Here is a 26,985-nt window from a genome sequence, read left to right as displayed (position 1 = left end):
AATATATTATTACTATTAATAGAGTTCCTCAAAATTCATCCATCTGTTCTCTGTATTCGTTTTATGTAAGGTTGATTTGGGGTCTATTTGTATGAACCTCAAAAGGAGTGAGATATTGGCCTCAGGCAGTCATTTTCCATTGGTGTCCCAAAGGGTCTCCCTACGTCATCCCTGCATCCTATAGTTCAAAAATTTATCAACAGAAAATGCTCCCCTTAATTCCCAAGGCGGGAATCCCTGGAAGAAAGACGAAGTCGAGTCGATCTTACTCTATACATCTTTCGATTGGTCTTTATTGAACGCATCTGAGGCAATAAGGGGTAGTCTTGGATTGAGTGGAGCTGAAATTCCACTACGGAGTACGACGGCTATATATTTTGACCAAGCCCTGGCATTAACCTGCCCAATCTGGGTTAATTTCATTAGAAATCCAAACAGGCTCAAGGAAAATGATAATAACCATGGCAATAAAACGCAAACGAGAAGACTAAGTTGAGCTCCTTTACATCATCATTCACATGCCCTATCATGATACCAAAATTTTGCAATTTCTCTCGTTCGCGCTTCCCCGAGGTAGTCCACCTGAACTTCCCATCCTTCTAAAGTACGAACGGCCTGACTCAAGCCTCTCAGTGATGGAAACAGATCACTTACAATATTAGTTTCCTGGTCAGAGAGCACGTTGGAGTGGGCTGAAGTGACATGAGATAGCAAAGCCATAGATTCTGTAAGAGACGGGGCTTGCAAAGGTATTTCAGCAAGACCAGTCGTATAACCTTCGAGGCAGGAAAAGAAACTGGATGAGTCAGGTATGGGGATTATCGGGATTGGAGCTGGTAGGCGTTCGGCTACTCTGTCGGTATGTTGTGTCCTGGTCAGTACTAGAAAAGGACTTGTTTCGGATGATGGTAGACTCCGTACAATGCTTGTAGAGCCATCAGCCCGTCCAGATCACACTTTCCACTAGCTCTGTTGAATGAGTTTCCAGAAAGAAAGAAGGCAATTGCATTTTTCTGGCAATACGAGTTTCCCGGAATGGTAGAAGTTGATCAACCGAGAGGACGTGTTTTCTTTGTCGGAAGCTTGAAGAGAGCATGGGCTGAGGAGAAGAATTCTCAGAGACAACGAGTGAGACTGCAAGTGCAAGTTGAGATCGCAGTCTTGGAGTTCACTTTCTAAGGCATTTGTCAGGCGCACAGTTGCGCAGGGGAATAAAAGTAGTGAGCACACCTTCCAGTCCCAATGTGGATGCCGTTAAAGCAGGGCCGATGACCTTCCAGATGGCACGGCGCCGAAGCGTGGAGCAGAACTGCCCGCGAATAAAGAAAATGGAAGGAGTAGTTTGGGTATTCGTAGTCAGTGTAGAGTTGTATTGTTAGGCACATAGCAAGCCAGACTTATGTACACTTGTATTACATGTCAATGGTAAGAGAGGAGATCAAGTCATCTGCTTCTTCTCCCTTGTAACAGAGAAGGGTATCTATATGTCGCATCCCGGATATTCAAAATCTAAAACACCAAAACGCGCCTTCAACGACGAGTTCTATAATGATATCTGCACAAAAGAAACGCAATCTATTCATGAGTGGGTAATCTCTCAAGCCTTTTTCGACTCTAAGCTCTGGTCGGGGCTGGCGGGATTCTGTGCTGGTACTACCTCGCCAACAGGCGCGGGCACCTTTGGAATTGTCTTCTTACTTTCCCGAATGACTGATTCGGCTTGCTGTTCTGGCGTCTGACCAACTGGCAGATAGGATGAGATCAAAGCCCACCAGCCCTGCTCTTCGACCTGTTTTGTTTCCTCCTGTCTCTCGACGTCCCAGACCTCGCGGGGCAGAATTCTAGGGGACGATTTCGATAGCTCGCCATGCTTGGCCTTCTGTGCTAGAAGCTCTTTCTCCACAGCCAGAAGAGCTTCTCGGGCGGCTTTTTCGGATTTTTCGAGTTCGGCCAACCGACTTTCGACGTCCTCTCTTCGAGTGTTCTCTTTCCGTCGGGACCTCCACGATTCGAATACAATCAAACCTCCCGCCACAATGAATAAAAATGTCTCACTGATAAATGTCGCGCCAGACTCGATCGCCTTAGATTCGGAGAGGGGTCGGATGTGGGGTTTCGGGGCAGGTTTCGCGGCCTCCTCGGCGGCAGCTTTGGCTTTTGCGACGGCGTCTTCTTCTGCTTTCGCCTCCGCCTCCGTCTTGACCGTGGGAGATGTAGGCTTGTGCTTCCTGAGGGCGGCTTCGGCAGCTGCTCGCTTTTGAGAGGCGGCGTTATCACGGACAGCACCTAACCGGAGTCGCATATCGAACCGGTGAAGCGCTTGCGCCATGGAGACGCAGACTTTCCGAAAGCGTTCATGCTCGCGGGCCTGGGCTTTAATGTGATTCTACCCGCTGTCAGGATCTGTTATGGTGCATAAAGTAAGTGTCAACATACAGCGATTGGTTTTGACAAAGTTCGAATCGCGAGTGAGGAGAGTTTTAATGTGAGGGACATAGTGAAGAGGAGGGAGAAGAAGAGTTACAGGTTAAGGGTAGGGAGTGAGAGAATAAGCGGATAGCATGAAGTCCATGACTCTACAGTTTGAAGAGCTAATCAGGTTAGATGCGTCATCTGTGCACATAAATTATCTTGCTGGATAAGGTAGTGATAATCCCGCCCTTGTGCATGCTGATGTCAGCAGAGCCCGTTGTTCTGGCATTCGGATCAATGTTTATCGATTGCCGTTTCGGGCAAACCGTTTGGAGACCAGTCGTCGGATTTCCTCTCGTTGTTCTAAGGTAGTCATCCCTTCGTCTCAACCTATCACCCCCACCCCCTCGCAGGCTCTCAGTCCGGTTGGAGCGGCGTTGGATGCATATACCTGTTTTGAGCGGCATTGTTTGATTTTGTTTGATTTTTGGTAAGTGTTTTCCCATGTGGTCGGGGTTTTCTTTCTTTTACTTTTCGGGCCGATGTTGGCATCGCCGAATCAACTACACAAGCACACGTTTTCAAGGCGCTGCCCCATGGGTGCCGCTGAGATTACCATATCACCATTTTTTGTCTTCCTCAAGGTATACTGATGCAGCATAGGCACTATCACGCCACTATACCCCTTCCGCGCTTGATTCTTTATAATTGATGAACGTTACGACTGCCTTTCCTGATTCAACTCGTCTCTCCGCCCCTGCGCAATTGGCCTTGACCACTATTTTATTGATACCCACCGATAGCGAGGCCTAGAAGAAGAGGAATTCAAAGAAGAAAAATGGAGGCATTATCCCCGCGATCAACAAACCAAGTGATCAAGCCGAAGCCCATGGAGCGCAAAGTTTTAGACCGCAATGCTGCAGCTGCAGCTGCAGCTCAGAAAGCTGCATCTTCAAAGAACCATGCGCCGCCGCCGCCGTCATTAGTCGCCGAACCTGAAGAAGATGGGGAGCGATATTCGACGGGGGCATTTCTTGGTAAAGGAGGATTCGCTATCTGCTACGAAGGCACTTTATTACGGAATAACCGCGTCTTTGCTATGAAGGTCGTCCGGTCGGAGATGGCACAGAAAAAAATGCAAGAGAAGGTACCTAGCGCACTCCTGCAGGACCGAAGACTGAGAGTTACTGATGGCACCCATGATAGTTTCGCACCGAGCTTCAAATCCATTCGAAAATGCGACACCCTCATATCGTCACCTTCCACCGCGCTTTTGCTTTTGAGAAATGCATATACGTGATCCTAGAGTTGTGTCCCAATGGATCGGTCATGGATATGGTTAAGAAGAGGAGATCCCTCAGTTTACCGGAGGTGCGGCGCTTCATGATACAATTGTGCGGCGCGGTGAAATATTTGCATAAGCGGAATGTTGCACACCGCGACCTGAAAATGGGCAATCTTTTTCTGGACCAGAATATGGATATTAAAGTCGGAGACTTTGGCCTCGCAGCCATGATAATATCTGAAAAGGATGAGAAGAGAAGAAAAACATTATGTGGAACGCCAAATTATATAGCACCCGAAGTTCTCGATAAGAGTAAAGGAGGCCACACACAGAAGGTTGACATCTGGTCATTGGGTGTGATATGGTAAGTGGATATTTTCTTTGACAGCTGGCATAGAGATTCTGAAAAGGGGCTAAACAAGTCTTCTAGCTTTGCAATGCTTACTGGATACCCCCCATTCCAATCAAAGACCCAAGAAGAGATTTATAAGAAAGTCAGAAGTCTCACCTACGTCTGGCCGAAGGACTCAGAATGCTCGAACCATATTCCAGAAGAAGCCAAGTCGCTTGTTAGCTCTTGTCTTAACCTTGCGGAAAATGAACGCCCAGATCCCGATGATATTGTCGAGCACCCTTTCTTCCATATGTACGAGGGTTGCATACCCAAAAGACTGGATCCTGCATGTTGCCTTGCTAAGCCAGTATGGTTGAAACCGGACGAACCTCGGGGAGACCGCATGATGTTTGGGTATAGTTTAGATTACGACGAGAAGCTTGCCAGTTACATAGAATATGTCGATGATACTAACCAGCGGTATCCCATATGCAAGGCAGCCTTCTACAGTCTCTGCGGTGTGGGTCGAAAGCCAGATGGCTCTGCTCGCAAGGCTGCCGGGAAAAACTCTTCCAAATCCGCATTTGCTGAATGTCTAGTGGAGGAGGACAAAGGCCTCCAGCCAGTGATTCCGTTGCCCGAAGATATTGTTTACAGATATCCCCATACAGCCGAAGGAGACTGGAGCATCCCTGAAGCGACTCTAGTAAGTCGTAGGGATGGTGCTTCACAAGACACCACTGTGCTCTCGTCTAGAAGCACGTTATCCTTGCGAAGCAGTTCGGTGTCGCTCTCACGGACACAAGCCGCACTTGTTGCAGCCCAACAGCGGCGCCAAGCGTCGCAGAGCCATGCTGCAACCCTTCGGCAGCAGGCATCTATTGGTCGGGGCTCACTTCGAAAGATCCCTGCTCTCTGCGACCCACCGGTTTTACCAGCACCAGCTCTTCCCGAGGTGAGAGAGCTAGCCCTGGATGTCCCTCCTGTGCCTAGTGGAGGACTTGCCGAGAGGCCTATTCGCGCGCGACGTGGCGTGTCGGCATCAGGCTCGGGGTCAACGCGTGACTCGGAGCGGAATATCGCGTCGACGGAATCTAAAGCTGGCCACGAAGCCGGTGCTTTGACTGTCGGCAAGACCCGTTCGCAGTCCCGGCGTTTGGAAGCAGCGAACCAGGAATCAGCTGGACTGCCTACTGCCAAAGAACTACTCCCGCCTACAGCTCCCGAGAAGTTGCCGACCCTTTCACGCCAGAGCTCTTTACGTACCCTACCCAAGACCGGATCTAGAGACGCCCTGAATCACAAAGACGCCGGCACTCTGACCGCAAAGGATGAATTGGATGCTCAAAGCCGTCGCTTAGCGGCTGAAGCCCAGGCTCAACAAGCGGGTCGATCCGGTATCAAGACATCTCCACCGTCTGGAAGTAAACCACGGTCTTCGATAGGGCTGCACCCTCTTTTCCATAAGGATGACTCGTGCGAACTCCTGCCCCGGTCCTCCGTCATTGATGTCAATGCCGACCTGCGGCACATGCTGGCCAACCTGGTCCCTTATTCATCTGCTCGGCGACGGACAGCCTCGAAGCGTGCACCCCATACGTATGTCATTAAATGGGTCGACTATACCAACCGGTACGGAATTGGGTATGTTCTGGACGATGGAAGTGTCGGGTGTGTGTTCAAATCTGGCAATGGCCAGCCAGCGAGTGGCGTCGTGATGCGCGACGGGGAGAAGCACATTCGGCGCAAAGCCCGGCACCAGGAGAAAAAGGAGAACGGGACACACGCCTACTCGGAAGCGGGACAACTTGTCCCTCGCAATGGACGGCTGGTCGAGTTCTACGAGAATTGTGACAATGAGTTGCCTGAGTATCGCGGTAGTATTCGCCGCGCCTTTGTCTCCCCTTCTGTGTTTGAACGGGAGAGTTCATCCAGTTCCTCGTCCGGTCTTGTCTATAAAGCCCGGTTGAATGCTAGTGTTGAATGCGCACGGGCCGACGCTGAAAAGATCAAACGTGTGAAATTGGCACACCAATTTGGCGAATACATGATCGGATCTCTGGGAAGAAACGAAGCGTATCTCGAGGACCAACTGCCACCGGACCATCACGGCCAATTTGTCAAGTTCTACCAACGGTTTGGCAATGTAGGCGTCTGGGGGTTCGGTGATGGTGCCTTCCAGGTTAGTTTATCCTTTGTTTTTCTTTCTTTCCTTTTCATCGACCATTTCCTGCTGCTAACGTTCCAAACCTGTAGTTTAATTTCCCGGACCATACCAAGGTCGTTATCTCGCCCGGCCGTACCAGAAGCTCGTCACCATGGATTGACTTCTATCATCTCTCCCCGTCTGCTGCTCGTTACTTGAGTTCCAAAGGAAAAATGCACCCATCTGGCTTCGATAGCCGATCGATGGCATCCGACGAGGCGGGTACGTTCCTTAGTATTGCGTACGGCACTGGCACTACCCCCAAGGATGAGCGTCTTCGGGACATCCTGGAAGCGAATGCGTTTTTACCGAAGATCACATTTATGAAGACCGTCCTCAAAGGTTGGATTAAGCTTGGCCGCCTCGGCGAACGACCCTCGGATCAGCAACCTGTATCCGATGGCTTGTTCTGGGAGGGTGCCCAGGAAAGGCCGCAAGCGGGCGGAAGTGGCAGCAGGTTTGTCTGGGTAACTGTAGGAGCACCTGGAGGGGACACCGAATATCGATCCGTTTCCCTGAAGAAGGGCGAGAACGAAGCGGACGGCGAGATAGATGCATTAAGAGAGCGGTTGCGGAGGTTGGGGGTCCCATCGTAGCGATGGGCTCCATTCATGACGACACGACATGGCTTGCAATTTTACGTGGCTGGTTTTCTGTGTTCTCATTGCATATGACATTTTTGTAGAGTTGATTTGCTGTGAACCATTTTGCATGGACTACCCGGGGGGTGTTATAATTATATCGCTGATGTATGATACGCTTTCGCCTTGTTGACTTTTATAATTACTTTAATCACCATCCCGGAATGAAAAGCACGATATTGGCCGTCCAGGTCCGGAGAATTGATCCTGCAACTCATCTCCACCCCCGATATATGATTTATATCATTCGTCGACGAGTATCCGATGTCCTGACGGGCGGGTTCAACTTGTGCACAAGAGAAAGTCAATATACCGTCCTGAGCAATGAGCAACTTCAACCGATATGACGGCTGGATCGATGGCTTCGCTTCGGCATGAACCAAAATCTTAGTGCTGCCGATCAATGCCCATTGTGATCCGATCGGCCGTGTTCTTCTCAAAGTGCAATTTGACCGTGTGATTATGCTTTGGTTCTTGTTTTTTGGTCCCCTTTTCCTCCAGCAACGTATCTCGTGAGGTTCAGTTGGCTGGCCCATGCATTCAATGTGATATGATAGATGCATGCCTCACTTAGTTGCTGCTGATAGACAGGGTCTTATTCACGGCAGTTCATTCCGGCATTAGCTCGAGCGAAACACATATGAGCTCCGCCATCACGGCCCAATTTCGCATTTGCCATGGCGGATCCACAGGAACTGTCACAAATTCTACCGCAGACAGCGGTCTATGAGTGGCTGTACCATGTAAGACTTAGCTCAATTTCCCGCTTGCTCTCTTTAGCTGTCGGATAGCTTCCTAAAACCTTCTGGATCTGCAGTGATTAGGGTCCAGCCGTGTGGGTATCCCTCCAAAGTTTGGCACGTTCGAGCTTCTCTGCTCCAATGATTGGTTTCAAGTCAGGTTCCTGTCTCTCTGTCACTCGCGGTGACCGTGCCACTTGCAGAAAACTGCGGCCCATTCAAGCAGAAATTGGCTAGCTGAGTCTCACCGATTGGGAGGTAAAACAATGGCTATTGTGACCCATACCCCGGGATTCTACCGGGAAGTGGGAGCGTCTGTCCCTGCATTTATAGGGTCTTCCCCCCAGTTTCGCTACCGGCGGCGCTCTGGCTCAACACACCTCCTCGCATCACCATGTCGAACGAACAATATCCACATCGCGATAGCCTCGCAAGACGGCTGCTGGTCGCCTTCATTGGCCATCCAGACCCTGTTCTGCCCACTATATCTCATGGCGCACCCCCAATGAACAACCACAGCAAAACAATGGACTTGCCACCAGAAGTTCGCGCAAAGAGCCTCACGATTGCGAGAACGGAAGCAAACGCGCTGATCCCACCCAGCGACAAGCTTCTCGTCTTCCGTGCCCTCACAGGCATCGACAGCGTCCCGACATTGAACACCCTCCACCACTACGACCGTACCGCTCCCAACGTCGGCATCTACGCACGAGTGGTCCAAGCAGAGCGATTCACCGCCAAGCGATACCGCTTCTACAGTATCCTCATCAACACGTGCCTGGCGATTCAGATTGTTGTCGCTGCGTCGCTGACGGCCCTCGGCGCTGCTGCTGGCCCGCATTCCGCCGTGACCGCGTTCGGCGCCATCAACACCATCATGGCCGGAATCCTAACCTATCTGAAGGGATCCGGTCTCCCAGATCGACTGAAGCACTACCAGAACGAATGGCGCAATATCCGGGAATACATCGAGCAGCGAGAACGTGAATTCTGTCTGGACGGATGCGAGCTTGACGTCCAAGAGGAGATCCAGTATATCGAGCATCTGTACGAAGGCGTGAAGCGGGAGATCGAAGCAATGAAAGGCGGCGGCGAGAGCCGCGCATCGATGCAACATGGACAGTACAATCGAAGATCCTTCTTGCCTTCACAATCGCGGAGTCAGGACATTTCGAGCCCAAGCCCTGTGACGATACCGGAACGGTCTTATGAAAAAAACTAATATGCTTTACGCTGTATTGGGTGTGTGTGCGCGGTGATGTATAGTAATGTCCTATTTTGATTACTACTACTGTCTGTCCTTCAGCGAAGGTTATGTGTCTTACGTGCCTGTCTCTATATAGCCGGGAATCTAATGAACAACTGCAGTCTGCCTTTATTAACTCGGGCACGCACTGCTCTGGATGTATTTTCATATATGAGAGATGACCTCGCCTTACCAACCACCGTTTTTATTCATGCCATAAACTCGTTTAGATACTTCTAGTCGGCCGTCAAGTGGGCGTGGCGTAATCCTCATCTTCGAGAAGCGAGAATATGCCAACATTTATACATGCATCTGCACAGCAAGCAGAATACCACCCTGAGAAGCATGTATACAAACACACTAACACCATAGTCCAGAAATCCGACGCAAACTAAACCAGGAACAGCATTAACACACTCCCTTAACACGAGATATTAATCAATCTTGGCACCTCCCAGAAACCACGCCACCACTCCAAACCCACCTTCCCCATCCCAACCCGAACAAACCCAAAATCCCAAATAGAAGACGAACAAGGACCAGAAAAGAAAAGAAAAGAAAAGAGAAGAAATGCCCCTAGAAATCCACCCCGCCACAGCCGCGGACACCCCAACGCTGGCCACCCTCTTTTTCACAACCTTCTCCGACGCCTTCAACACGAAACTCTTCCCGCGCACACCCGACGTGCACGCCTGGTGGACACGCGCCCTGGCCAAGGACATCGGAACCCGCGCAAACAGCTCCTGAAAGTAGTCGACACGGAGGCCGACGCGGCCAAGAACGAGCCTTCGATTGTGGGGTTCGCGCTTTGGTCGCTCCCTGCCCCGGAGACCACGACTGGGGCGGAAATAGAAGAGGAACTGGAGGATGGGTTGAGTCCGCCGTGGCCGGAGAGCTGTGATGGGGCGTTTTGTGAGAGGTTCTTTGGGAGGAATCATGAGCGCCAGGTGGAGGTTATGGGGGATAAGAGGTATTATTGTATGTTCTTCCTCTCTTCTTCTGTTTCTGTCTCTTTGGTGGTGGGAAGGGGGTGTTTTGGGATTCGTGCTGATCTGGTTGCCATGATAGATGTGGATGTTCTAGGGACGCACCCCGCGGCAAGAAGAAGGGGTGTCGCGACGATGCTTATTAACTGGGGATTGGAGAGAGCGAAGGAGGAAGGTCTGGAGGTGTATTTGTCTGCTACGCAGGACGGAAGATTTGTTTATGAGAAGTTGGGATTTGAGGCTCGGTCGACGGTGGAGGTGGATGGGTATGTACAGGATTCGATGGTTTGGGTTCCTTGATTCTTTTTTCTCCCCTGCCTCTGTTTACAAAAGCTTCCTTGATATATGGGAAGGGGTATACTTGTTCTGAGAGCCAGGAGATGTGTTGATTAATTTAGCTGTGCTAACTATATATTTTTTGTTTGTATATGTCATGCAAGCAGTACACTATTACGGATATGAACAACAAACCAAATGCAACTACAGAGGGAGATAACCTGCCCCAACCCTAATTAATCCCAGAAACAAAGTCCCGAAAGTTCAGTTCAGTTGCGCCGAATAGACCGCGATTAGAAATCAACCCAAGGAACCCAATTTATCTAATCTATTGCAAACCCCACTTTTCACGAAGCGGCGCGTGCGATTCCCTGTCAATTGCGACATAGACTACACTGTTCCATGTCTAGCGCACAATTCACCCATTATTTTCAGCAGCGCAGGTTATACTATACAGTCGACTAGTTAGCAAAAGGCCACAGACCGACAGAGCATAATGGGCGACGCAGCACTACCCAAAGAACATCTACTGATAGCCTTCATGCACGACTTAACGCCGGAGCAGCTGGAGGAGATCCGAGCCAAGTTCCCCGAGCTGGAAGTCTCGAGTGTGACGTTGAAGAGGGGGGAGGATATACCCAGTGGTGAGTTGTATCTTAGACAAATCTCAACCTCAAATCTCAATATACCAGGGGCTGATTCTTGTATCGCAACATGCAGAACTAGCCAGAAAGGCTACCTACATTGTTACATTCGCTAATCTCCCGAAACCCGAGGATGCTGAGAAGTACATACAGTAGAACTGTTAAGGGAGTCGATGCGATGAATACTAACACACTACAGTGTTCAATTCATCCACTTCCTCTCCGCCGGCCTGAACCATGTTATCCAACACCCCATCTTCAGAGAAACTGCCATCCCTTTGACAAGCAGCTCCGGGGTGCATGGGCCCCCGATCGCCGAGTGGACGGTCATGAACTGGCTTGTGCACTCACGCCGGTATGCAACCATGTATGAAAAACAGAAGAAACACGAATGGCGCGATAGCAGCAGCGGGTACTTCCAGGGGGTGTATGATCAAGTTGGGAAACGGGTCGGGATATTAGGGTACGGGAGTATTGGACGACAGAGTAAGTCCAATCTCTTTTCATTCTATGCACACAATAAATACCCTCAAAAATACGTACCAAAACGTAAACAAAGACCCAGCTGACAAGAGATAAACCCTAGTCGGCCGAGTATCTAAAGCGCTAGGCATGACCGTTTACGCATACACAGCCTCACCAAGACCTACGCCATCCTCGCGCCATGACAACGGGTTCATCGTCCCCGGCACGGGCGACAAAGAAGGCACGGTGCCTGTCTCCTGGCATCATGGGACTGACAAAGCTTCCGTCCGTGAATTCCTCGCTCTCGGTCTCGATCATCTGGTTATCTCGCTTCCGCTCACGCCGCAGACGACGCATCTGCTCGGCGCGGAGGAATTTGCGCTCTTGGCTGCTAGTCAGGGATCGAAGGGGCCGAAGCCGTATTTGACGAATATCTCCCGCGGAAAGGTCCTCGACCAGGATGCGCTGATTGCGGCGTTGAATTCGGGCGAATTGAGTGGTGCCGCATTGGATGTGACGGATCCTGAACCCCTGCCGGCGGAGCATCCATTGTGGGATGTTCCTAATGTGCAGATTAGTCCGCATGTGAGCTCTCTGGGAGTGGAATACTTTTCTAGGTCGTTGGATATTGCGAAGGAGAATGTGGGGAGGATAAAGAGGGGGGAGGATTTGCTGAATGCATATAAAAGGGGGAAGGGGTATTGATTTTTCTTCTTTGCATGTATGTTAGTTAGTAGTATGGCCATGGTGCGACTTTGGTGACGCTGCTCCCTCATTTAAGTCATGAGCGCTTTGGGTTAAGCATGCGACACTGTATGTAGGGAATGAACTCTTAACGGTATATATTATAATATATTCTGCAATAGTACGTCGGGACCAGATGATTTTACACTGATATCACTGCAAGGCCCACCCCCGAATAGCCTCTTCTAAAACAACACCAACCAACCCACTGCCGACAACAGCCCATGCCCACGGGTTCGCCAATTCAGAGAGGCTAGGCCAGAAGCTGTTCTTCTCGTAACGCCATGTCTGCAGCTGCTGATATTTGTGCGGGTCTTGCTCCTTGTACCGGGCCTCCTGGCTAGCTTCGTTTTGCTTGTCACCGCCCACGAAGCGGAGGTAGACGTAGTTTGCGACAGGACCAAGGAGGACAAGGGGGTTGAAAGTGTTGGCGGCGTTAAGGATGACGAAGGAGATGTGCACCAATGCGTCACCCAAGTAGCTATGGTCCCATTAGCATTAATCTCTCACGCTACGGCACGAATAGAGCTTGTAGATGTGACTGACTTCGGATGACGGACGATACTCCAGACACCGTGACGGCACAGATCAGTCCGTTCCTGGCGATGCAGTTCTAGCTGGCAGTCGGCCATGGCTTCCATAGCGAAACCAGCGCTGAAGAGAGCCACACCAAGACCGCGAATGGTTGCGGCAGTGTCAGTGCTTAAATTAAGAGACGACCCAGTCAACCGGAAAGGTAGAGTGAATGGAAGAGTGATAAGGGTTAAGAAGACAGCCTCGGGAAGAAACTGTCTGAAGAAAGCGGATTTCCAGAACTCAGGATCCTTCGACTTCATCTCATCGTATCTTGGATCGTCTTTGCCACGGGTAATGGTTCTCTTCGAGATGCGGTAGAACAGACGGGTACCCCAGATCGTCACGCAGCTGAGTAGCACTTTCTCAGTCCAGGGAAGAGCTTTCCAGGCGGTTGAAAAGGAAACATTCTCGTAGAAAATCTGACGGCCAACGGCGCTCCACCAGGCGTTGATTACTTGACTTGATGGCCAGCACCAATCCTTGATCTCGCCCTTGTCGGTAGTTTTCGCTGCGATAAAAGAGGCAACTGAGAGTCCGGTATGCAAGGTGAATGAGGGGAGAATGGTCGATTTGAAGATGCCGATATCGCCGGCGGTTAAGCCCAGCTTGGGCTTTTGCCCGGCAAATTGGTCAATTGTTCGGTCGATGTCGACCAGAGGCTTCTTGGAGCCATAAATATCCATGTTTGCGATTTGGACGCAATTGAGCCCCCGGAAGAGGATGGTCCATGATTGGTTTTATAGCTGCTGTGTAGGGGTTGATGTCATAATTTTGTAACTATTTAGTGACGTTCGGATTCCCGAATATGGCAACCTGCCCGCGCGATGGTCTTGAATTGAGGCCAGATGGTATTCTTGCTTTAATGTGATCCACTCTCTGGGAATATCCGAGAATTCATGATAAAGTAAACGGGAAACAGAATCCTGTGTATGTATGCATCGTCGCCCCGCTTTGAACTGCCTTGCCAAGGGGCTAGGCTGTTGTCAAGTTGTGCTACTTGCATGCATAGACATATAAGATGTATTATTTCTGACCATCGTTCGTCTCGGTTAGGGCAGAAAAGTCAAACCGAGGTGTAATTTCTTCAGATCCCTCTTTTGCCTTGTACTTGCTTTTGAGCAGGGCGGACAATCTAGACGTCCATAATGTAACAAGATCAGACTGTAGATCACAAGCGGAAAATGCTTCAAACTGCTCTCCACATTGGGTATATAAATCGCTCTTACATACTTCCTCTGATAAGGCTGAAAGGGCCGGAAGCGTAGCAGATAGATTGATGCCTATATCGTGCAATTCATGGCCTTCTGGTATTCGTTCGAATGGTAATTTGTTCGTGTTAATACGCCGAACCTTACCATCTCTTGATAGTTCATCCTGTCGGTTTGTGTGCTGGTGTCGTATAAGGTATGATCTTGGGTCATGGGGGTTTAAGCCACCTTTTGTCGTAACCTCTGCTGAAGTGAATAAACTCAACTTATGAACGGATTGGTTGGATTCGGGACGCAGAGCAGCACGCGCAGCAAGGTACCTGCTCAAGTGCGGCGAGTTGGTCGAAGCAGGTAGTTGTGAACGACCTTTAATCTCTCGTCGTCTTTGGATAGCTTCTTTTTTTCGATGCTCGAAATCTAGAGCGGTCTCCAAATCAGATTTTGGGCTGTCCTTAGCCAGGCTATGTAGCCTGGAAGACCACTGCTCAAGAACCGGAAACTCTTGATGCTTTTCTCTTACTTCTGAAGCTGGGCCCTGTGATGATACTCTAGAAGTAGGATTTTGTGACGGAATACTTGAAAGTGCAGGACTCTCGGGTGTACTGTTCCCGGAGCCTCTCCGAATGGATATTGTGCGGCTTGCAATTTCGCACAACTCGGGCGAAGACTGCTCTTGCGAGCGAAAGCGTTCATGTGCTAGTTGGCTCAGCGGGGGTTCTTCCTGATCGTCGCCCGACGGCTCCTCCGTCGCTATCCGGGCGAGTGCCATTTGAGTAGTCTTCCCGAACCAAGTGTCCAGAGCTCCGTTACCATACATTTCCCTGGCCCGTTGCCTTGAAGCCCTTGCGGCTTCATCGCAACCACGGCTTGTGGGTGATGCCTGGGTATTCTGAAAGGATCGTGAATCCGACGGAGGGCTCGACGCTGACGCAGTTGATGCGGTTGGACTGGGTAGAAAGGACCCTGCCGAGTCCCGTCTTTCTTCGGATGTATGCATGTTGTCATTCACGGGCGGCCGATGGGCTGTTGTCTTTCGGATCTGGCTTTCACCGGATCTGTGAAACGGAGTGTTGCACCTTGTTATAGACCAAGGGTTCAAGAACTCGCGATCCGTAGACTTTCCGCGGCTCTCAGCAACTGATACATTACTTCTCTGAGAAGAGGCTGAGAACTGCCCATTCGTAACGTGCAAGGAAGGCGAAGGTTCTACTGATTGAGCAAGAGAGCGAGCCGTACAAAATCCCGAGTTGGCAACCACAGATGGCGAGCTTCGGATGGGCTTCTTCGAGCTAAAAGGAGGTCAAATGTATCTTTATCTGACAAAGCGACCTTCCCTTTTGCAGAGTTCGGTCGCTTCTTGTGATGAGGCTCCCTTTCGCCGTACATACTCCGAAAGAGGTCCCCCACAAGCGAAAGTAGTCTTTCGGAATCTTCAAACAGAACATCATCTTTTGCTGGCTCTATATTGACGTCATAACTTGCTTGAGGGCATTGGATATGCAAACAGAGGAACGGATCCGTTATGGACAGACTGCCATCACTGCGGGAAAGGGCCGAACGAAGATACGACTTGTATAATTTCGATATATCTTGCCCTATGCCTCGAGAGCTGGATATGGGCCTGCCATCGATGGCTAGGTACTGGCCAGCGTTGCTCAATTTTGCGTAATCTGCTATGGTTAGCCATGCTCTCTAGAGATAAGAGGGAGGGCAACACAAGATACCGGTCTCTATATCCAGCAATAAGGCGAGAAGCCTAAACTCGGACATATGCTCCTCTTGGTGTGGCTCGGAGTTTACATTCTCTTCAGAAGGCCATTTCTTCAAGACGCAACTGGAAGTGACATCTGTGCCGGCAACTTTTAATGCTGCGTCTGTGATTGTCGCATCGCGGCCAGGGGCGTAGATCCAATTATTGCTTTCGTTCTTAGCCTTGAGAACCTTGAATGAAAGCCTCTTTGAGGGTTGCGCCATAGCATATATCTGGATAAGCTTTTTGATTCGCGGTAGAGTTTTCATGGCGCTTTTCAAAGTGGATTGTCTCCGAACAGGTATGTGCTTGAAAAGATCAATTATACGGACTGTCGTGCCCACAGGGTGCGAAGCGCGCTGAGAGCTTCATATATGAGAGATTAGCCTCAGGAACATAATTGTCCGAAGAGCATAGGTACCTGATAAGCTCTCCATTTCTTCCATATTTGATGGATGTGCCGACCATCTCTGCCTCAACTCGAGTGGTGATAGTCACGCCACCGGACACTTCAGCAGCGCTGGCAAGAGCTTCCCCTCTGAATCCTAAAGACTTCCCTCCCAGGGTTCGAAGATCTTCAACGGTCTGAATCTTGCTAGTAAACGTGCGCCTGCAAACGCAAGCATGGTCATCCGAAGGGATTCCATGTCCGTTATCTTTTACTTGTATCACATCAATTGCATTCGCAGATATCTCAATGCCTATAGAAGTCGCAGAAGCATCTAATGCATTATCTAGCAGCTCTTTCACAACAGAGCACGGGTCCGATATTACAGATGTTGAGCCAATCGCCCGGACAGTGTCGGTGGAAGAGCCGTGATCGGCATCTTTAGAGGTTATATTCATGCAAACGAGAGACCATTGCTGTTATAAATCTGAAAGGAGAAGATGTTTAATAGATATACGACAGGAATTATAGTATATAAATGGAATAATTGATTGGCATGTTGGTGAGGATGATTGATTCTCATGGCAGGAAGGGAAGCCAATGAAGGATACTAACAACCGAGTATTTCCACGCACATGATTGGCACATGCCACGTGAGCAGATATTAGTCAGCGAATTCTGGGCCATTCCTTCCGAACATTATTGTGGAAACATATCAACCATGTTTCAACTTCAATGATACACAGGATCTCACGCCAGATAATGACTTGACAGCAGGATGCTTTGCTCCTCATTCCATATATCGCGACTCGCGATTCCAACGGTCTGCGTGTTGATCAGCTTTCTCGCATATACGTCGCAGTATTTCTTCAAGCATTTCGAGCCAGCACCGCTCAGGGAGCATGAAGTATGGCGCATTAATATCTTCGCCCTGTGTATCTGGATATGCTACTATCGATCCTGTACTGTAGACCCGGGACGTGTTCCTAGACACTGGAGGCCTCTAGACGGCAAGCAACTGGAGGTCGACCGTGCTAATGGCCGACAACGATGGTGCCGTAGATGTGAAGCCTTCAAACCTCCACGAGCACACCATTGCAAGACATGCCAGAGGTGGGCGACGCTCTGAATATATTCTGGGATATTGTAGCGAACTGATCTCGTGCCATAGATGTATCCCCAAAATGGACCACCACTGCCCGTGGACGGCAAACTGTGTTTCGCATTTCACATTTCCTCACTTCGTTCGCTTCCTATTCTACGCAGTCGTGGGTATGAGTTATCTCGAAACCCTCTTATTTGAGAGAGCCTCGATTGTGTGGGCGTCTCGGAACCTTCCCAGCGTAAGAGGATCACTCAGATTATCCGCCTTGCGCTGACATTCGTCTCTCTTAGTACCTGGGTCCAAGCGTAGTGCAGCTAGGCCATTTGTTTATTCTCTTTGTCGTAAACAGCCTGACTGTTTTTATGCTATTTATACTTCTTGTGCGGACCCTCTGGTCGCTTGGTGCGAATACCACCACGATCGAGACATGGGAGATTGAGAGACACGAAACACTGTTGCGACGTGCCCGCCATTATGGTGGGTATTTAGACGGCCCTGGTGGGGTTCGTGTGCGCATCAAGAAGCAAGAATTTCCTTACGACATTGGAATATGGTCGAATATTCGAGAAGGAATGGGCGGGAGTTCAAATGTTAGTCACCTTGGCCTGAGCTTTCCGTCGTCGCTGACTGGTTGATGTTAGGTCTTGAGCTGGTTCTGGCCACTTGCGAGAACGCCAGACCGTAGCACAGGGCTAGAGTATGAGGTCAATGGGTTTGAAGGTAAGTAATCACGAAAGCCGGGTCACCCTTGACTCAAATTGGCCGATAAGTGAGGGCTAAACGGTGCTAGATCCCCATGTCTCCTGGCCGCCACCGGATCCAGATCGAATTCCTCTGCCACCCAAAGACGTCAGTGATAGTATTGCCTTCACTGGCGCTGAAACCTCCAGCTTCGATGTTCAGGCTTTTAATCAAAGAAAGGCAGAGGACCTTAGACGTCAACGAGCCGGCCTAGAAGTCGAGCGCCGTAAACGCTTTCATAAACGGCTGGCGGAAGAGTCAGAGGATGAATCAGAACAATCCGATGGTCCCGATGAAAAAGGGTCCGACTATGGGGAAGAAGGTTGGAGAAACTCAGAAGGTGAACGGCTACGTGATTTCGGCGTCGACGAAGATATTGAATTCTATGACGAAGAAGACCTCCCTCTGGGTGTATTAATCCAAAGAAGAGCCCAGGCTGCGCTCAAGGAGCTGAAATGAGAGTAAAAATGCTCAACATCCATCGGCCGTGAGCTATCGTTTGCAATTCTAATCGGAGCTACTTGAGCGGATCCATTTTTTAGCATAGCATAAGCAACAATAACAACAATATATTAGTATTAGTTATTCACTTCACCGGTGAGAGAGTACCGGCAGGAACTTTATATAAAGATGCCACAAAGAAGCCAGCACCCGCCCAAACGATACAGGTGACAGGTATACCCCGTCATACTTCCCCAAATCGATCACTGATTTCAGGCGATGGAAGCAAAGTCAATCCCCCAGACGAGCCACAACTTCCACGAGTAGTACCCATACGTATCAAACCAGGACGCGGGACAGAACGCGGGCTCGCCGCCAACTCAGGATCCGAGTAATAAGCGCTGTGAGCACGCTCCAGATGATGAGCCGAAGGCGCCGAACCGTGAGCCCGACGCTGACTTTGCATCCAGCCTCGGCCCATGATAGCCACATCCGACATATGCAACGAAGAGTAAAGCGCCGCCCGGTACTTCTTATTCTCGTTCCCCGACCCACCACCCTGATCCGACCCCGCCTGTCCCTCGCGCGAGGTCGAAGGCGACGTCTGCGAGCCCTTCCCACGCGCCTGTTTCAGCTGCACAATGGCCGTGTAGATCACCGGCGCAGCGGCGCAGACATGCGCCATGGCTGCCTCGACGCAGCTAAGCAGAAACGCTGGAGCTTGGGAGTATGGCGGGTCGTAGTATGTCCCCATTTCGCCGAGCGCGGGCATGCGCGCGGATGCTATTGCGATTACTCTGCTCGTGGTTAATATCTTGTGTATGCTTTATTGGGCGGGGGAAGGGGGAGTGTTGTACATCACACCGACGCTGAAGACGGAAATAAGCGCGATCTTTTTTCTCCGGGAGACGTGGAGGGTCCGCAGGACTGGGAGGGGGAGGATGAGGATTAGGACTTCGGTGATGATGTTCAGGGTGGCGTTGGCGTAGGCTACGGCTGCTATCTTTAGACAGCGGGCGTTGTCAATATCGTAGTCCCATGCGGCTTGGAAGGGCTTGCATTGCCAGATTGCCATGGGCGTGGTGACTAAGAAGGAGATGACTAGGAAAGCGATGCAGAGGAAGTCGACTCTCCTGAATAGGACGATTGGGAATATGCGGAGGTAGAGGAGTAGGATGGACATTTTGACGAAGAAGATGGTGAAGGGCCAGAAGATCTGGCACATGTACCCTGAGGAAACCCCCTTGGTTAGTGTGTAGTGTGATTAGGAAGCTGTGGCACTTACACCAGAAGAAGAGGTTGGTTATCTGGGTGACGGATTCGACTTTGATATCATAGAGGTGGAGTCCGAACCCTTTACTGACACCTTACGATAGCTTATCAGCCTTGTTGACACGAATGGACGACATGGTGGAAGAGATCGGACTTACAGATATTTCCGAAAATGCTCAGAGGTATCGCGAAGACCTTGAGAGTTATTAGATGATGCCAATCCTGGAGGCATTTTGGAGTAGGGCCACAGATATTGAACGTACCCCGGCGAGTATATGCATGAAGTCATCCCACCATAGCTGATGGACTGTCCACAGTCTGGACAAAACGCGTAGGATTATGACTGTAAATGTGATTGTCGGTGTAGTAATAGCTAGCGCGATGATTAGTTTATGATAGTTTTTAGTGGACCGGCTGCATTGCGCAGCATCCCCTCGCACCAGTTCTATGAAGGTCAGGTTAGTTATGGTATGCTCGGACGCTTTCGAACAACTGTAAATAGATTGGTATACCTACGCATCAGGTCTTCTAATTTACAGGTTTTCACTGCACATGATGAGGCGTGTTTGATGAATTCTTTATCTTCACATTGACATTCGATGTCAGAGAGCTCGCAGTGGGAAGCACGGACGGCGCGTTGTAGACATTCCAGCTATACAAGTTGGGTCAATTATGGAGGAAAGACGGAAAAGATTGTGAGAGGCACATACTGCACAGGATGATAATTGTTCTGGTCGGTAACTCCCATTTGTACGCTCAGCCACGATACTTGTGAGACTTAGCAACCACCACAAGATGAAGCCAACAACACCAGCAGTAGAGGGTCTCATGTTATAATATCAAACACAACGATGACTCTGTACAATGAACGGCATCATTACAATTTGGGAAATACCGGCAACGGGGAATGGAAATGAAAGGAGGTAAGAAATGAAATGAATGGATACTAAGATAGATTGCGCTATTGAGCATGATGATCAATCGCTGATATAGGGCAAGGTACTACAGGATAGTACCCTTTGAGGACCCCCTGGTAGAATCAACGTCATATTATCTATGAGGTAGCCCGGCCGAGAGTCAATTTCCTCCTCCGAATCAGGGACTCAGCGTCTAGAATCCCGACTTGTACTGTGTGGAAGACGTATGAGATCATGCCCACACAAATGCTGTACCATGATTCGATACCAGGTTGCCATAACAAGAAGCTGGGATATTTGCTTTCCCATTCACAAGCTCACACTCTGGCAAATCATGAGTATTGCACACGGTCATAACCTTATTAGCCACTGACTATTGTGCAGATGGGACGGAATATCTTTTTCAATGATCCTGAGGGCTGTTGGAACATATGACTGTTAGAGTTGAGCCACACGGTCATTGCCGGTCGGCAGGGTTAGCTGTTCCCCTGAGACAGTGCACTGTCCAGGTTATGGTATTAACTATTTCCTATTAATGTTCTTTGGCCTGAGAGTATCTAGATGGCTAACTTGTCAGGGCCACGTGAGAGCGGCTCAGAGACAAGGTCCGGCAGTGCCTCATTCATATTGATGTAATTCCAATGGCCCACGCCTGCCCCAAATAGATGTGATGGCCCAAAATACGACTCCCCCGCTCAGTAACCGTGCTTCAGGCCATGAATTGGTAAGAAGGTTATCGACCCATTGCAATGTGGTATGATATTTGGAGGTCTCCCGCCCCTGAGCACCGTCCAAGCAATGGAGGTTCCTTTCCCTGAGATATACACTTACACAATACCGTCCGAATCCAACATGCGATGGCGTGATGCAAAGTCATACAGGCTATCCCAGTCTCGACACTGATGCGTATTGTTCCACCCGTCGACAGCCCGGTTCCTGCCTCCCCCTAGCACCCCTGAGCCCTCAAGCGTCGCATCACTCGCACACATTATGGACTGTTTGAATTGTTATTAGTACATATGGCCCGTAAATGAATGGCTTTTCAGGGAATCGAACCTGTCGAAGATAATCGATGCAGTGCTTGGTATGATCGCTATGATCGTCCCTATGATGATGATCTGAATGGTTCTTTGAGTACAGGGCATTGAAAATGATGGCCTGGTGAGTTTATGTGAGTACAAGGGTTTAACGTATGCAGTATACTGGATCAGATCTTACGAGGCAGTGCATCTGGTGGAAAGCTGAGATACAATAGTATTCTTTGGATGGATCTTCGTCAGAGGACACCGAGGAGTGCTCTTCGAAGGCTAAAGATCCCGAGTTTGTCCGCTTTGCAGTAACAAAGCCTCTCCCAGCTGTTGATATGTGAGCAATGATATACAGACAAACAGTTCTGCGATTACGACTCACGAGGTATTAAGTTATCCCATACCGACCCCGGCTCATCTGGAAGCTGTTCTGTGTACTCGTTGTGTGGAAGAAAGGTCACTGCTCGATGAGGTACTTCTCGATGTTAGTCCCAGTTTGAAAGCATCGTTGAAGATGGGGACTGACCCTTGATATGTGAAAATTTGGGTACATAACTAGTCCCACAGGCTGAATTAACTTGATAGTATAGTGCCGCACCTAGACCAGCGCATAGAAGAAATAATGAAGTCGTAAGAGTTAGAATTCCCTTATTGGTATAGACTGGATTCCTCTGGGCCTGTGTGGGCAGAGCATCGGAGGATGTATTTTCGTCCTCGGTACTGAGAGGAGTATATGGGTTTTTATAATAGCTTTCCATGATTTTATCATACTAGAATCGATTGCAGTTGACAGGATGATGAACTTGCAGAAAAATGCCTGTGGAGAAACAAAACTTTTATGTCTCCAATACACGGTAGACAGGTTCAGGCTTAGCTCCACAAGGATATGCAACTACACTCTAGATCCTGTCTTGTGGATCGCATTGGTGGCTATGATGCCGTTAAGGTTCGAGCGGTTAAAAGATGTTTCTTTGTTTGCCGACACGAATCCTACGGCTTCGAGGTCTTGGCTGATCCCCATAACACTTTATTTCTGGCAATAACTGAATAGGACCCGATTTATTGAGGGCTCCCATGGGTAATTTTGACACCGTGTAGTATCATAGTGTATACCATGATGACAATAACTATGCACGAGGCCGGTAGCAACTAACCCCAGGACGCTTATTTGGAGGCTGACCATAGAGACAACATGTACAATACCAAGTCTCACAGTCATTGTTTTGACCAACACTTAAAATTGACGAAGCTAAACTGTTGGCTTGGCTCTCGGAGTGGCTATAAGTCAATCGTACAATACTCTCCTTGCATGAACCTATCCTGGCCGCCATCCCTGCTAAAACAAGTATTCGTTTGCCTTTCCGTGTGCCTGGGAATATACAAATATTCGTCTATATTCGTTTGATCAACACCGTATGCCTTCTTCAGCTCTCCTACTAGTATATACCTTACCTCTTGCTTATCAGACTATACCGCTAACACTAAGTACTGTGAGTAGATGGAGATTAACAGGACACTCCCGAGTAATGGAGGTTACAAGGCTGACGTCTTTTTCAACTCAGAGCATTAGCGGCCCTTAGTCGTGCTCTATATAGAGTGACTCACTGTCGAAGATGATGGAGACAGCGCATGCTCATTATGCATTCTAGGGCTACTTGGAAACGGTATTTAGTACAAGCTTGGCGAGCAAAAGGCTTCTATTTAGAGCTCTACTCACTACGTATGTTTAGGCTAAGAAAAATCACTATCCCGTATGGCCATGCTTGAGAATACGTGGTTTGTTGGTTAAGCTCAGCACTGTCAAATGAATAGATTCGGGAGATATGGATGGTCATTTATAACTACTCTGCTGTCTAATAGCTAAATCAACACTAGGACGCCCTTTTAGTTATCTATTGGACGAATACCACACAACCTCGTATTTCCCCTCCCGCGTCAGACCCTGAATGTAACCCATGCCTTGACAAGACAGTTGACTCATACTCTGAATTGCACATCACATAGATAAGACCTTCTCACTCCATATCGTATACCCTTCTCGCCCACTTAGACCATCATTATCTCAAGTAGAAGACTTTACGATGTCTCCCCCTCCAGCACCCACGACACCCCAAAACAGCAACGTCGCACGTATTCCCAAAGAATACGCCCACCAGACAGACCTAGAAGACATAATCGCGAGATACAGAGACCTTCGCTTAAAAGGACTGAAGGAGAATCCAAAAGCCTTCTCTTCCAAGTACGAAGACGAAGTTGAGTTTCCATACGAGAAATGGCTAGCTCGAGTTACCAACCCGCAAGCGCGTTCCTTTATCGCTTATGACAGCCAAGAGGACAACAAAGTGGATTCTTTGGCGCTTCTTTTGAGTCGAGAATGGTTGGGCACCGTCACTATAGTAGGGCCTAGGTTGCTGCCTGAAGACAACGAGGTCCTCTCAAAGACACCTTGGGATGTGTTTCTTCTGCCAGATGAGCGAGTTCTGTCTGAAATGGAGTCGCATAACGCGACATTGGTGTATATGCTTGGTGGCATGTTTGTTCTCGAGACGGGAAGACGAAAAGGGCACGGTCGTCGGCTGATTGAACGGGCTGTGAGTGAGGTACGCACGGCAGCTACTGAGGCAGGGGCAAGTCGACTCTTAGTGGTGTCTATCGTGGAACGAAATAATGACGCTGCACGACGGTTGTATCAAAGTTGTTCGTTTGATGTGTGGGACGGTGAACTTGTATCGCAAATCTCACGGCACCAGGAGTGTGTTGCCATGGTCTTGGATATTAGGCTGGAGCCAGGGTTGGCTGATAGTGCAGAGCGATGAATAGACAAGATGTGTTGTATGATATGCATTCATGGGGTATATATCTGCTATCGTGTGTTCTGAATCAGGAAATCTATGTAAAGATGAGTAGCACTACCATAGCAATAGGTATAGCAACGAGGACAACAGTAACGATTGACGCGCCGACAACATCGCCCGTTGTAACTTTTGTTGTTGTAGAAGAGCTACCTTCATCATCACTTTCTCCAGCTGTAGGGTTGCTCGTGCTATTTCCCCCGGTTGTCGACGTGACGGGCGCTCCTGAGGTATTCAGCCCGACCATATTTGCTGCCAAGATACTCGTAACGCTCATCTGCTCTTCCAGTCCATTCCAACCGTCCCAAGTCGAGTTATACCATACGACACCGCAACTGTTGTTATTGTGTCCAGTGCAGGTTTCAGCAGCCGCCACACCGGAACCTTGGAGTTTGGGAATAATCGTGCTGTATGTCGATGGCACTAGTAGAGCTGTAAAGGCCAACCACATGGAAAGTAGCCCCTTAAAAATAATCTCGTTGTTGTTGCAGACTTGGGTAGTTTCGCAAGTGTAGTCGGACATGATGTTGCCGCCGTATTTAGTCGGGAAAAATCCGTCGATAGTTGCATTGAGTAGGCCATTCACGGCATTAAGCCATGTAGTGCTGCCGTTCGTCTAAGTAATGATGCGCGGTCAGTAATCGCCTACACTAAATCCAAAGATTGCCAGGTATCTCCGACAAGGCGGAGGGTATCAAACTCACATAATTATACATGTATGCGGCACCGCCAATGAAAGAACCATAATTATAGGTCCACTGCGTGTTACCTTGTGATGTACAATTATCATCCACATCGGTTGAATCGGCAACATTCCAAGTGTTGGTGTTCAATAAAGGAGTTGAGGCCGACCAGTCCCAGATCTTTTCAGCCCAATCGGCGTACGTCTGGTTATTGGTATAGCGAGCGAGGCGCGCAGCCAGTTGAAATAGACCACCGTTCGAGATAGAATTTTTCATACGATACCCGGCTTCGTAGGTGTAGATCTGCCAACGCATTCCCCCGGCGCATGATGAGGTATCCCACCGCTTGACCTGTGTGTTGAACACTCCTTGGGCAAGAGAAAGCCACGAGTATCCATCACTCACTTCGGGGAACTGCAGCTCGGCAGCTGTTATCGCGGCCAGCCCCCAGAACATTTGATCATCGTTTCCCTACTCATAATTAGGCCTTTCAGACAAATACTGTAGCGCAGACGATTATTCTCACGAGATAGGAACTCCAGTTTGAAGGCATATAGTCTCCGTCTCCTGCTTGCCATTGCATTCCCACGCTCACTTCGTCATTGTATGTCGTGTCGCCCGTGAAGTGCCAGTACTCGATAAGGGTCATAAACATGGCACCACCTTCCCACCAGGTGTCGGGTAGTTTCCCAGGGATATTGCCGGACTCGTTTCCGTGATAGTAGTGCATCATTCCATAGGCCGCTGTGCTGGCCGCATCTTTGATGGATTCTGTAATCGCAGCCGCCTGAAATGAGCACAACTACATGAATATAGGAGAAAATTGTCAATGAACATACGCTCAGAGCTGACATCCACAGAAAAAGCCTTCACTGTGCGCAGTAACTGAATCCCCAAGTATATCAACGCCGCTCCATTCAACCATTTCACTCCGTGAACCATTGTGTCTGAATTCTGTTGCCATATACTATTTGTTGCAGGAATCCGGAACTGAGCATCTATGGCTTGAGTACAAAATCACGAATCTAAAATATTTCTGAAAAAGAAATGTCCGAGGATTGGAGATAATATCGCATAAGGAATCCATCTTCTTTTCATTAAGGTTCAAAATTTAGTCGCCTGGAGGGAAATGAGATGGTGGAGTTCCTCCCTTCTACCAATAACTCTGCTGTTTTGAGGGCTTCTGTAGTCTACGTCAGCAGTTAAGCAATCTGAAGCTTTAGTGGAAGCGTCTTGGCTTCTTCTACTGCCCGGCATTTGGTCGGTGGCTATGAGTGGAGCGGCATTCATACGTCCTTCGAGAAGGTGGATCGCCGGTTCTTCTTGGCACAGCTTTATGTACGGTGCAACAATTCACATTATGAATTGTCTGACGTAGACTCCTCAGGCTAATGCTCGATCTTATTTGTAGGACGTTCTGTTGACACCACGCAGTCATTAAATTCCCAATAGACCTGGGCACTAACTGGAGAGAGTCCGTGGTGGCCGGAAGACTACTTGTTCACTATGAAAACTGTCCCCGTTACTTGGACTGTCCCTCTCTCTGTGTTTTTATTTTTCTTTCATTGTCTCAAGAGGTTGCACTAATACAGGAAAACACCGCCAAAACCCCCATTTCGCATGTACATGAAGAAATGCAGAGTATAGTACCTACTGCCTATGCATCAATGAGGAGAGCTGAAGCTCCTGAAGGAAAACACTCAGGGCCCCTGACGCTGAATGTACACTTCTGTCAAATTTCGTGACTGTCGGACTTACGGTATTGAGTTGAACCGGGGTCATTGGAGGGAGAGGCACTGCAGTGAAGCTCTCCAACTCATGAGCCCTACGGCAAAGCCGTAAAATATCTTCTTCTTGGACTATGACAAGTCTCAGCTATTTTTGAATCTGTTGAATCTATCGTATGTTCCAAATAAAAGTTTTACTTTGGATCATTGTCCCAATTATTAGCCACTTTCTTTTGTTTTCCCTTGCAAGAGACCACGCTAAAATAGACGCTTTTCAAAGTGCTGGCGTAGACACACCTGGCTTCATTAGCGCTGCCA

General features: G+C 49.1%; 12 protein-coding genes across 12 annotated transcripts; 6 read left to right on the top strand and 6 right to left on the bottom strand.

Moving 5' to 3' along the window:
• Positions 1-1,597: 1,597 nt before the first annotated feature.
• ANOM_006421 (OPA3 family protein) lies at positions 1,598-2,551 on the bottom strand (the record flags this gene model as incomplete). Its single annotated transcript, XM_015551677.1, has 2 exons — positions 2,437-2,551; positions 1,598-2,386 (listed from the first exon to the last, which is right to left on the bottom strand). Exons 1-2 carry the CDS (start codon positions 2,494-2,496, stop codon positions 1,598-1,600), a joined length of 849 nt encoding a protein of 282 aa, XP_015405847.1. The 5' UTR covers positions 2,497-2,551.
• A 699-nt stretch (positions 2,552-3,250) lies between these two features.
• Positions 3,251-6,833, top strand: ANOM_006420 (CDC5/polo family serine/threonine-protein kinase; the record flags this gene model as incomplete). Its single annotated transcript, XM_015551676.1, has 4 exons — positions 3,251-3,559; positions 3,619-4,061; positions 4,128-6,213; positions 6,288-6,833. The coding sequence occupies 4 exons, from the start codon at positions 3,251-3,253 to the stop codon at positions 6,831-6,833; spliced, it is 3,384 nt and encodes a 1,127-aa protein (XP_015405848.1).
• Positions 6,834-8,012: 1,179 nt separating this feature from the next.
• Positions 8,013-8,840, top strand: ANOM_006419 (uncharacterized protein; the record flags this gene model as incomplete). The annotated part of the gene is made up of 1 exon (XM_015551675.1): positions 8,013-8,840. The coding sequence occupies one exon, from the start codon at positions 8,013-8,015 to the stop codon at positions 8,838-8,840; it is 828 nt and encodes a 275-aa protein (XP_015405844.1).
• A 594-nt stretch (positions 8,841-9,434) lies between these two features.
• Positions 9,435-10,150, top strand: ANOM_006418 (GNAT family N-acetyltransferase; the record flags this gene model as incomplete). The annotated part of the gene is made up of 3 exons (XM_015551674.1): positions 9,435-9,548; positions 9,605-9,842; positions 9,933-10,150. The coding sequence occupies 3 exons, from the start codon at positions 9,435-9,437 to the stop codon at positions 10,148-10,150; spliced, it is 570 nt and encodes a 189-aa protein (XP_015405843.1).
• A 472-nt stretch (positions 10,151-10,622) lies between these two features.
• ANOM_006417 (D-isomer specific 2-hydroxyacid dehydrogenase family protein) lies at positions 10,623-11,940 on the top strand (the record flags this gene model as incomplete). Its single annotated transcript, XM_015551673.1, has 4 exons — positions 10,623-10,770; positions 10,847-10,913; positions 10,970-11,256; positions 11,357-11,940. 4 exons carry the CDS (start codon positions 10,623-10,625, stop codon positions 11,938-11,940), a joined length of 1,086 nt encoding a protein of 361 aa, XP_015405840.1.
• A 173-nt stretch (positions 11,941-12,113) lies between these two features.
• On the bottom strand, positions 12,114-13,249 carry ANOM_006416 (DUF1295 domain protein). The gene is made up of 2 exons (XM_015551672.1): positions 12,526-13,249; positions 12,114-12,460 (listed from the first exon to the last, which is right to left on the bottom strand). The coding sequence occupies exons 1-2, from the start codon at positions 13,236-13,238 to the stop codon at positions 12,133-12,135; spliced, it is 1,041 nt and encodes a 346-aa protein (XP_015405839.1). The 5' UTR covers positions 13,239-13,249; the 3' UTR covers positions 12,114-12,132.
• A 329-nt stretch (positions 13,250-13,578) lies between these two features.
• Positions 13,579-16,359, bottom strand: ANOM_006415 (putative DNA mismatch repair protein; the record flags this gene model as incomplete). Its single annotated transcript, XM_015551671.1, has 4 exons — positions 13,579-15,052; positions 15,148-15,433; positions 15,488-15,879; positions 15,935-16,359. The coding sequence occupies 4 exons, from the start codon at positions 16,357-16,359 to the stop codon at positions 13,579-13,581; spliced, it is 2,577 nt and encodes an 858-aa protein (XP_015405842.1).
• Positions 16,360-16,679: 320 nt separating this feature from the next.
• On the top strand, positions 16,680-18,206 carry pfa4 (putative palmitoyltransferase with autoacylation activity Pfa4; the record flags this gene model as incomplete). Its single annotated transcript, XM_015551670.1, has 5 exons — positions 16,680-17,014; positions 17,073-17,244; positions 17,297-17,596; positions 17,648-17,726; positions 17,797-18,206. The coding sequence occupies 5 exons, from the start codon at positions 16,680-16,682 to the stop codon at positions 18,204-18,206; spliced, it is 1,296 nt and encodes a 431-aa protein (XP_015405841.1).
• A 226-nt stretch (positions 18,207-18,432) lies between these two features.
• On the bottom strand, positions 18,433-20,290 carry ANOM_006413 (CFEM domain-containing protein; the record flags this gene model as incomplete). Its single annotated transcript, XM_015551669.1, has 7 exons — positions 18,433-18,985; positions 19,046-19,418; positions 19,474-19,554; positions 19,619-19,655; positions 19,724-19,905; positions 19,977-20,112; positions 20,171-20,290. The coding sequence occupies 7 exons, from the start codon at positions 20,288-20,290 to the stop codon at positions 18,433-18,435; spliced, it is 1,482 nt and encodes a 493-aa protein (XP_015405836.1).
• Positions 20,291-21,204: 914 nt separating this feature from the next.
• ANOM_006412 (uncharacterized protein) lies at positions 21,205-21,682 on the bottom strand (the record flags this gene model as incomplete). Its single annotated transcript, XM_015551668.1, has 3 exons — positions 21,596-21,682; positions 21,434-21,535; positions 21,205-21,372 (listed from the first exon to the last, which is right to left on the bottom strand). Exons 1-3 carry the CDS (start codon positions 21,605-21,607, stop codon positions 21,205-21,207), a joined length of 282 nt encoding a protein of 93 aa, XP_015405835.1. The 5' UTR covers positions 21,608-21,682.
• A 1,804-nt stretch (positions 21,683-23,486) lies between these two features.
• Positions 23,487-24,221, top strand: ANOM_006411 (GNAT family N-acetyltransferase; the record flags this gene model as incomplete). The annotated part of the gene is made up of 1 exon (XM_015551667.1): positions 23,487-24,221. One exon carries the CDS (start codon positions 23,487-23,489, stop codon positions 24,219-24,221), a length of 735 nt encoding a protein of 244 aa, XP_015405838.1.
• Positions 24,222-24,294: 73 nt separating this feature from the next.
• On the bottom strand, positions 24,295-25,882 carry ANOM_006410 (glycoside hydrolase family 76 protein; the record flags this gene model as incomplete). The annotated part of the gene is made up of 4 exons (XM_015551666.1): positions 24,295-24,873; positions 24,962-25,411; positions 25,467-25,711; positions 25,780-25,882. 4 exons carry the CDS (start codon positions 25,880-25,882, stop codon positions 24,295-24,297), a joined length of 1,377 nt encoding a protein of 458 aa, XP_015405837.1.
• Positions 25,883-26,985: the final 1,103 nt, after the last annotated feature.

This window comes from Aspergillus nomiae (genome assembly GCF_001204775.2).
Source record: "Aspergillus nomiae NRRL 13137 chromosome Unknown contig00181, whole genome shotgun sequence".
In the NCBI taxonomy this organism is placed as follows: domain Eukaryota; kingdom Fungi; phylum Ascomycota; class Eurotiomycetes; order Eurotiales; family Aspergillaceae; genus Aspergillus; species Aspergillus nomiae.
This window is presented reverse-complemented; position numbering and strand designations above follow the sequence as displayed.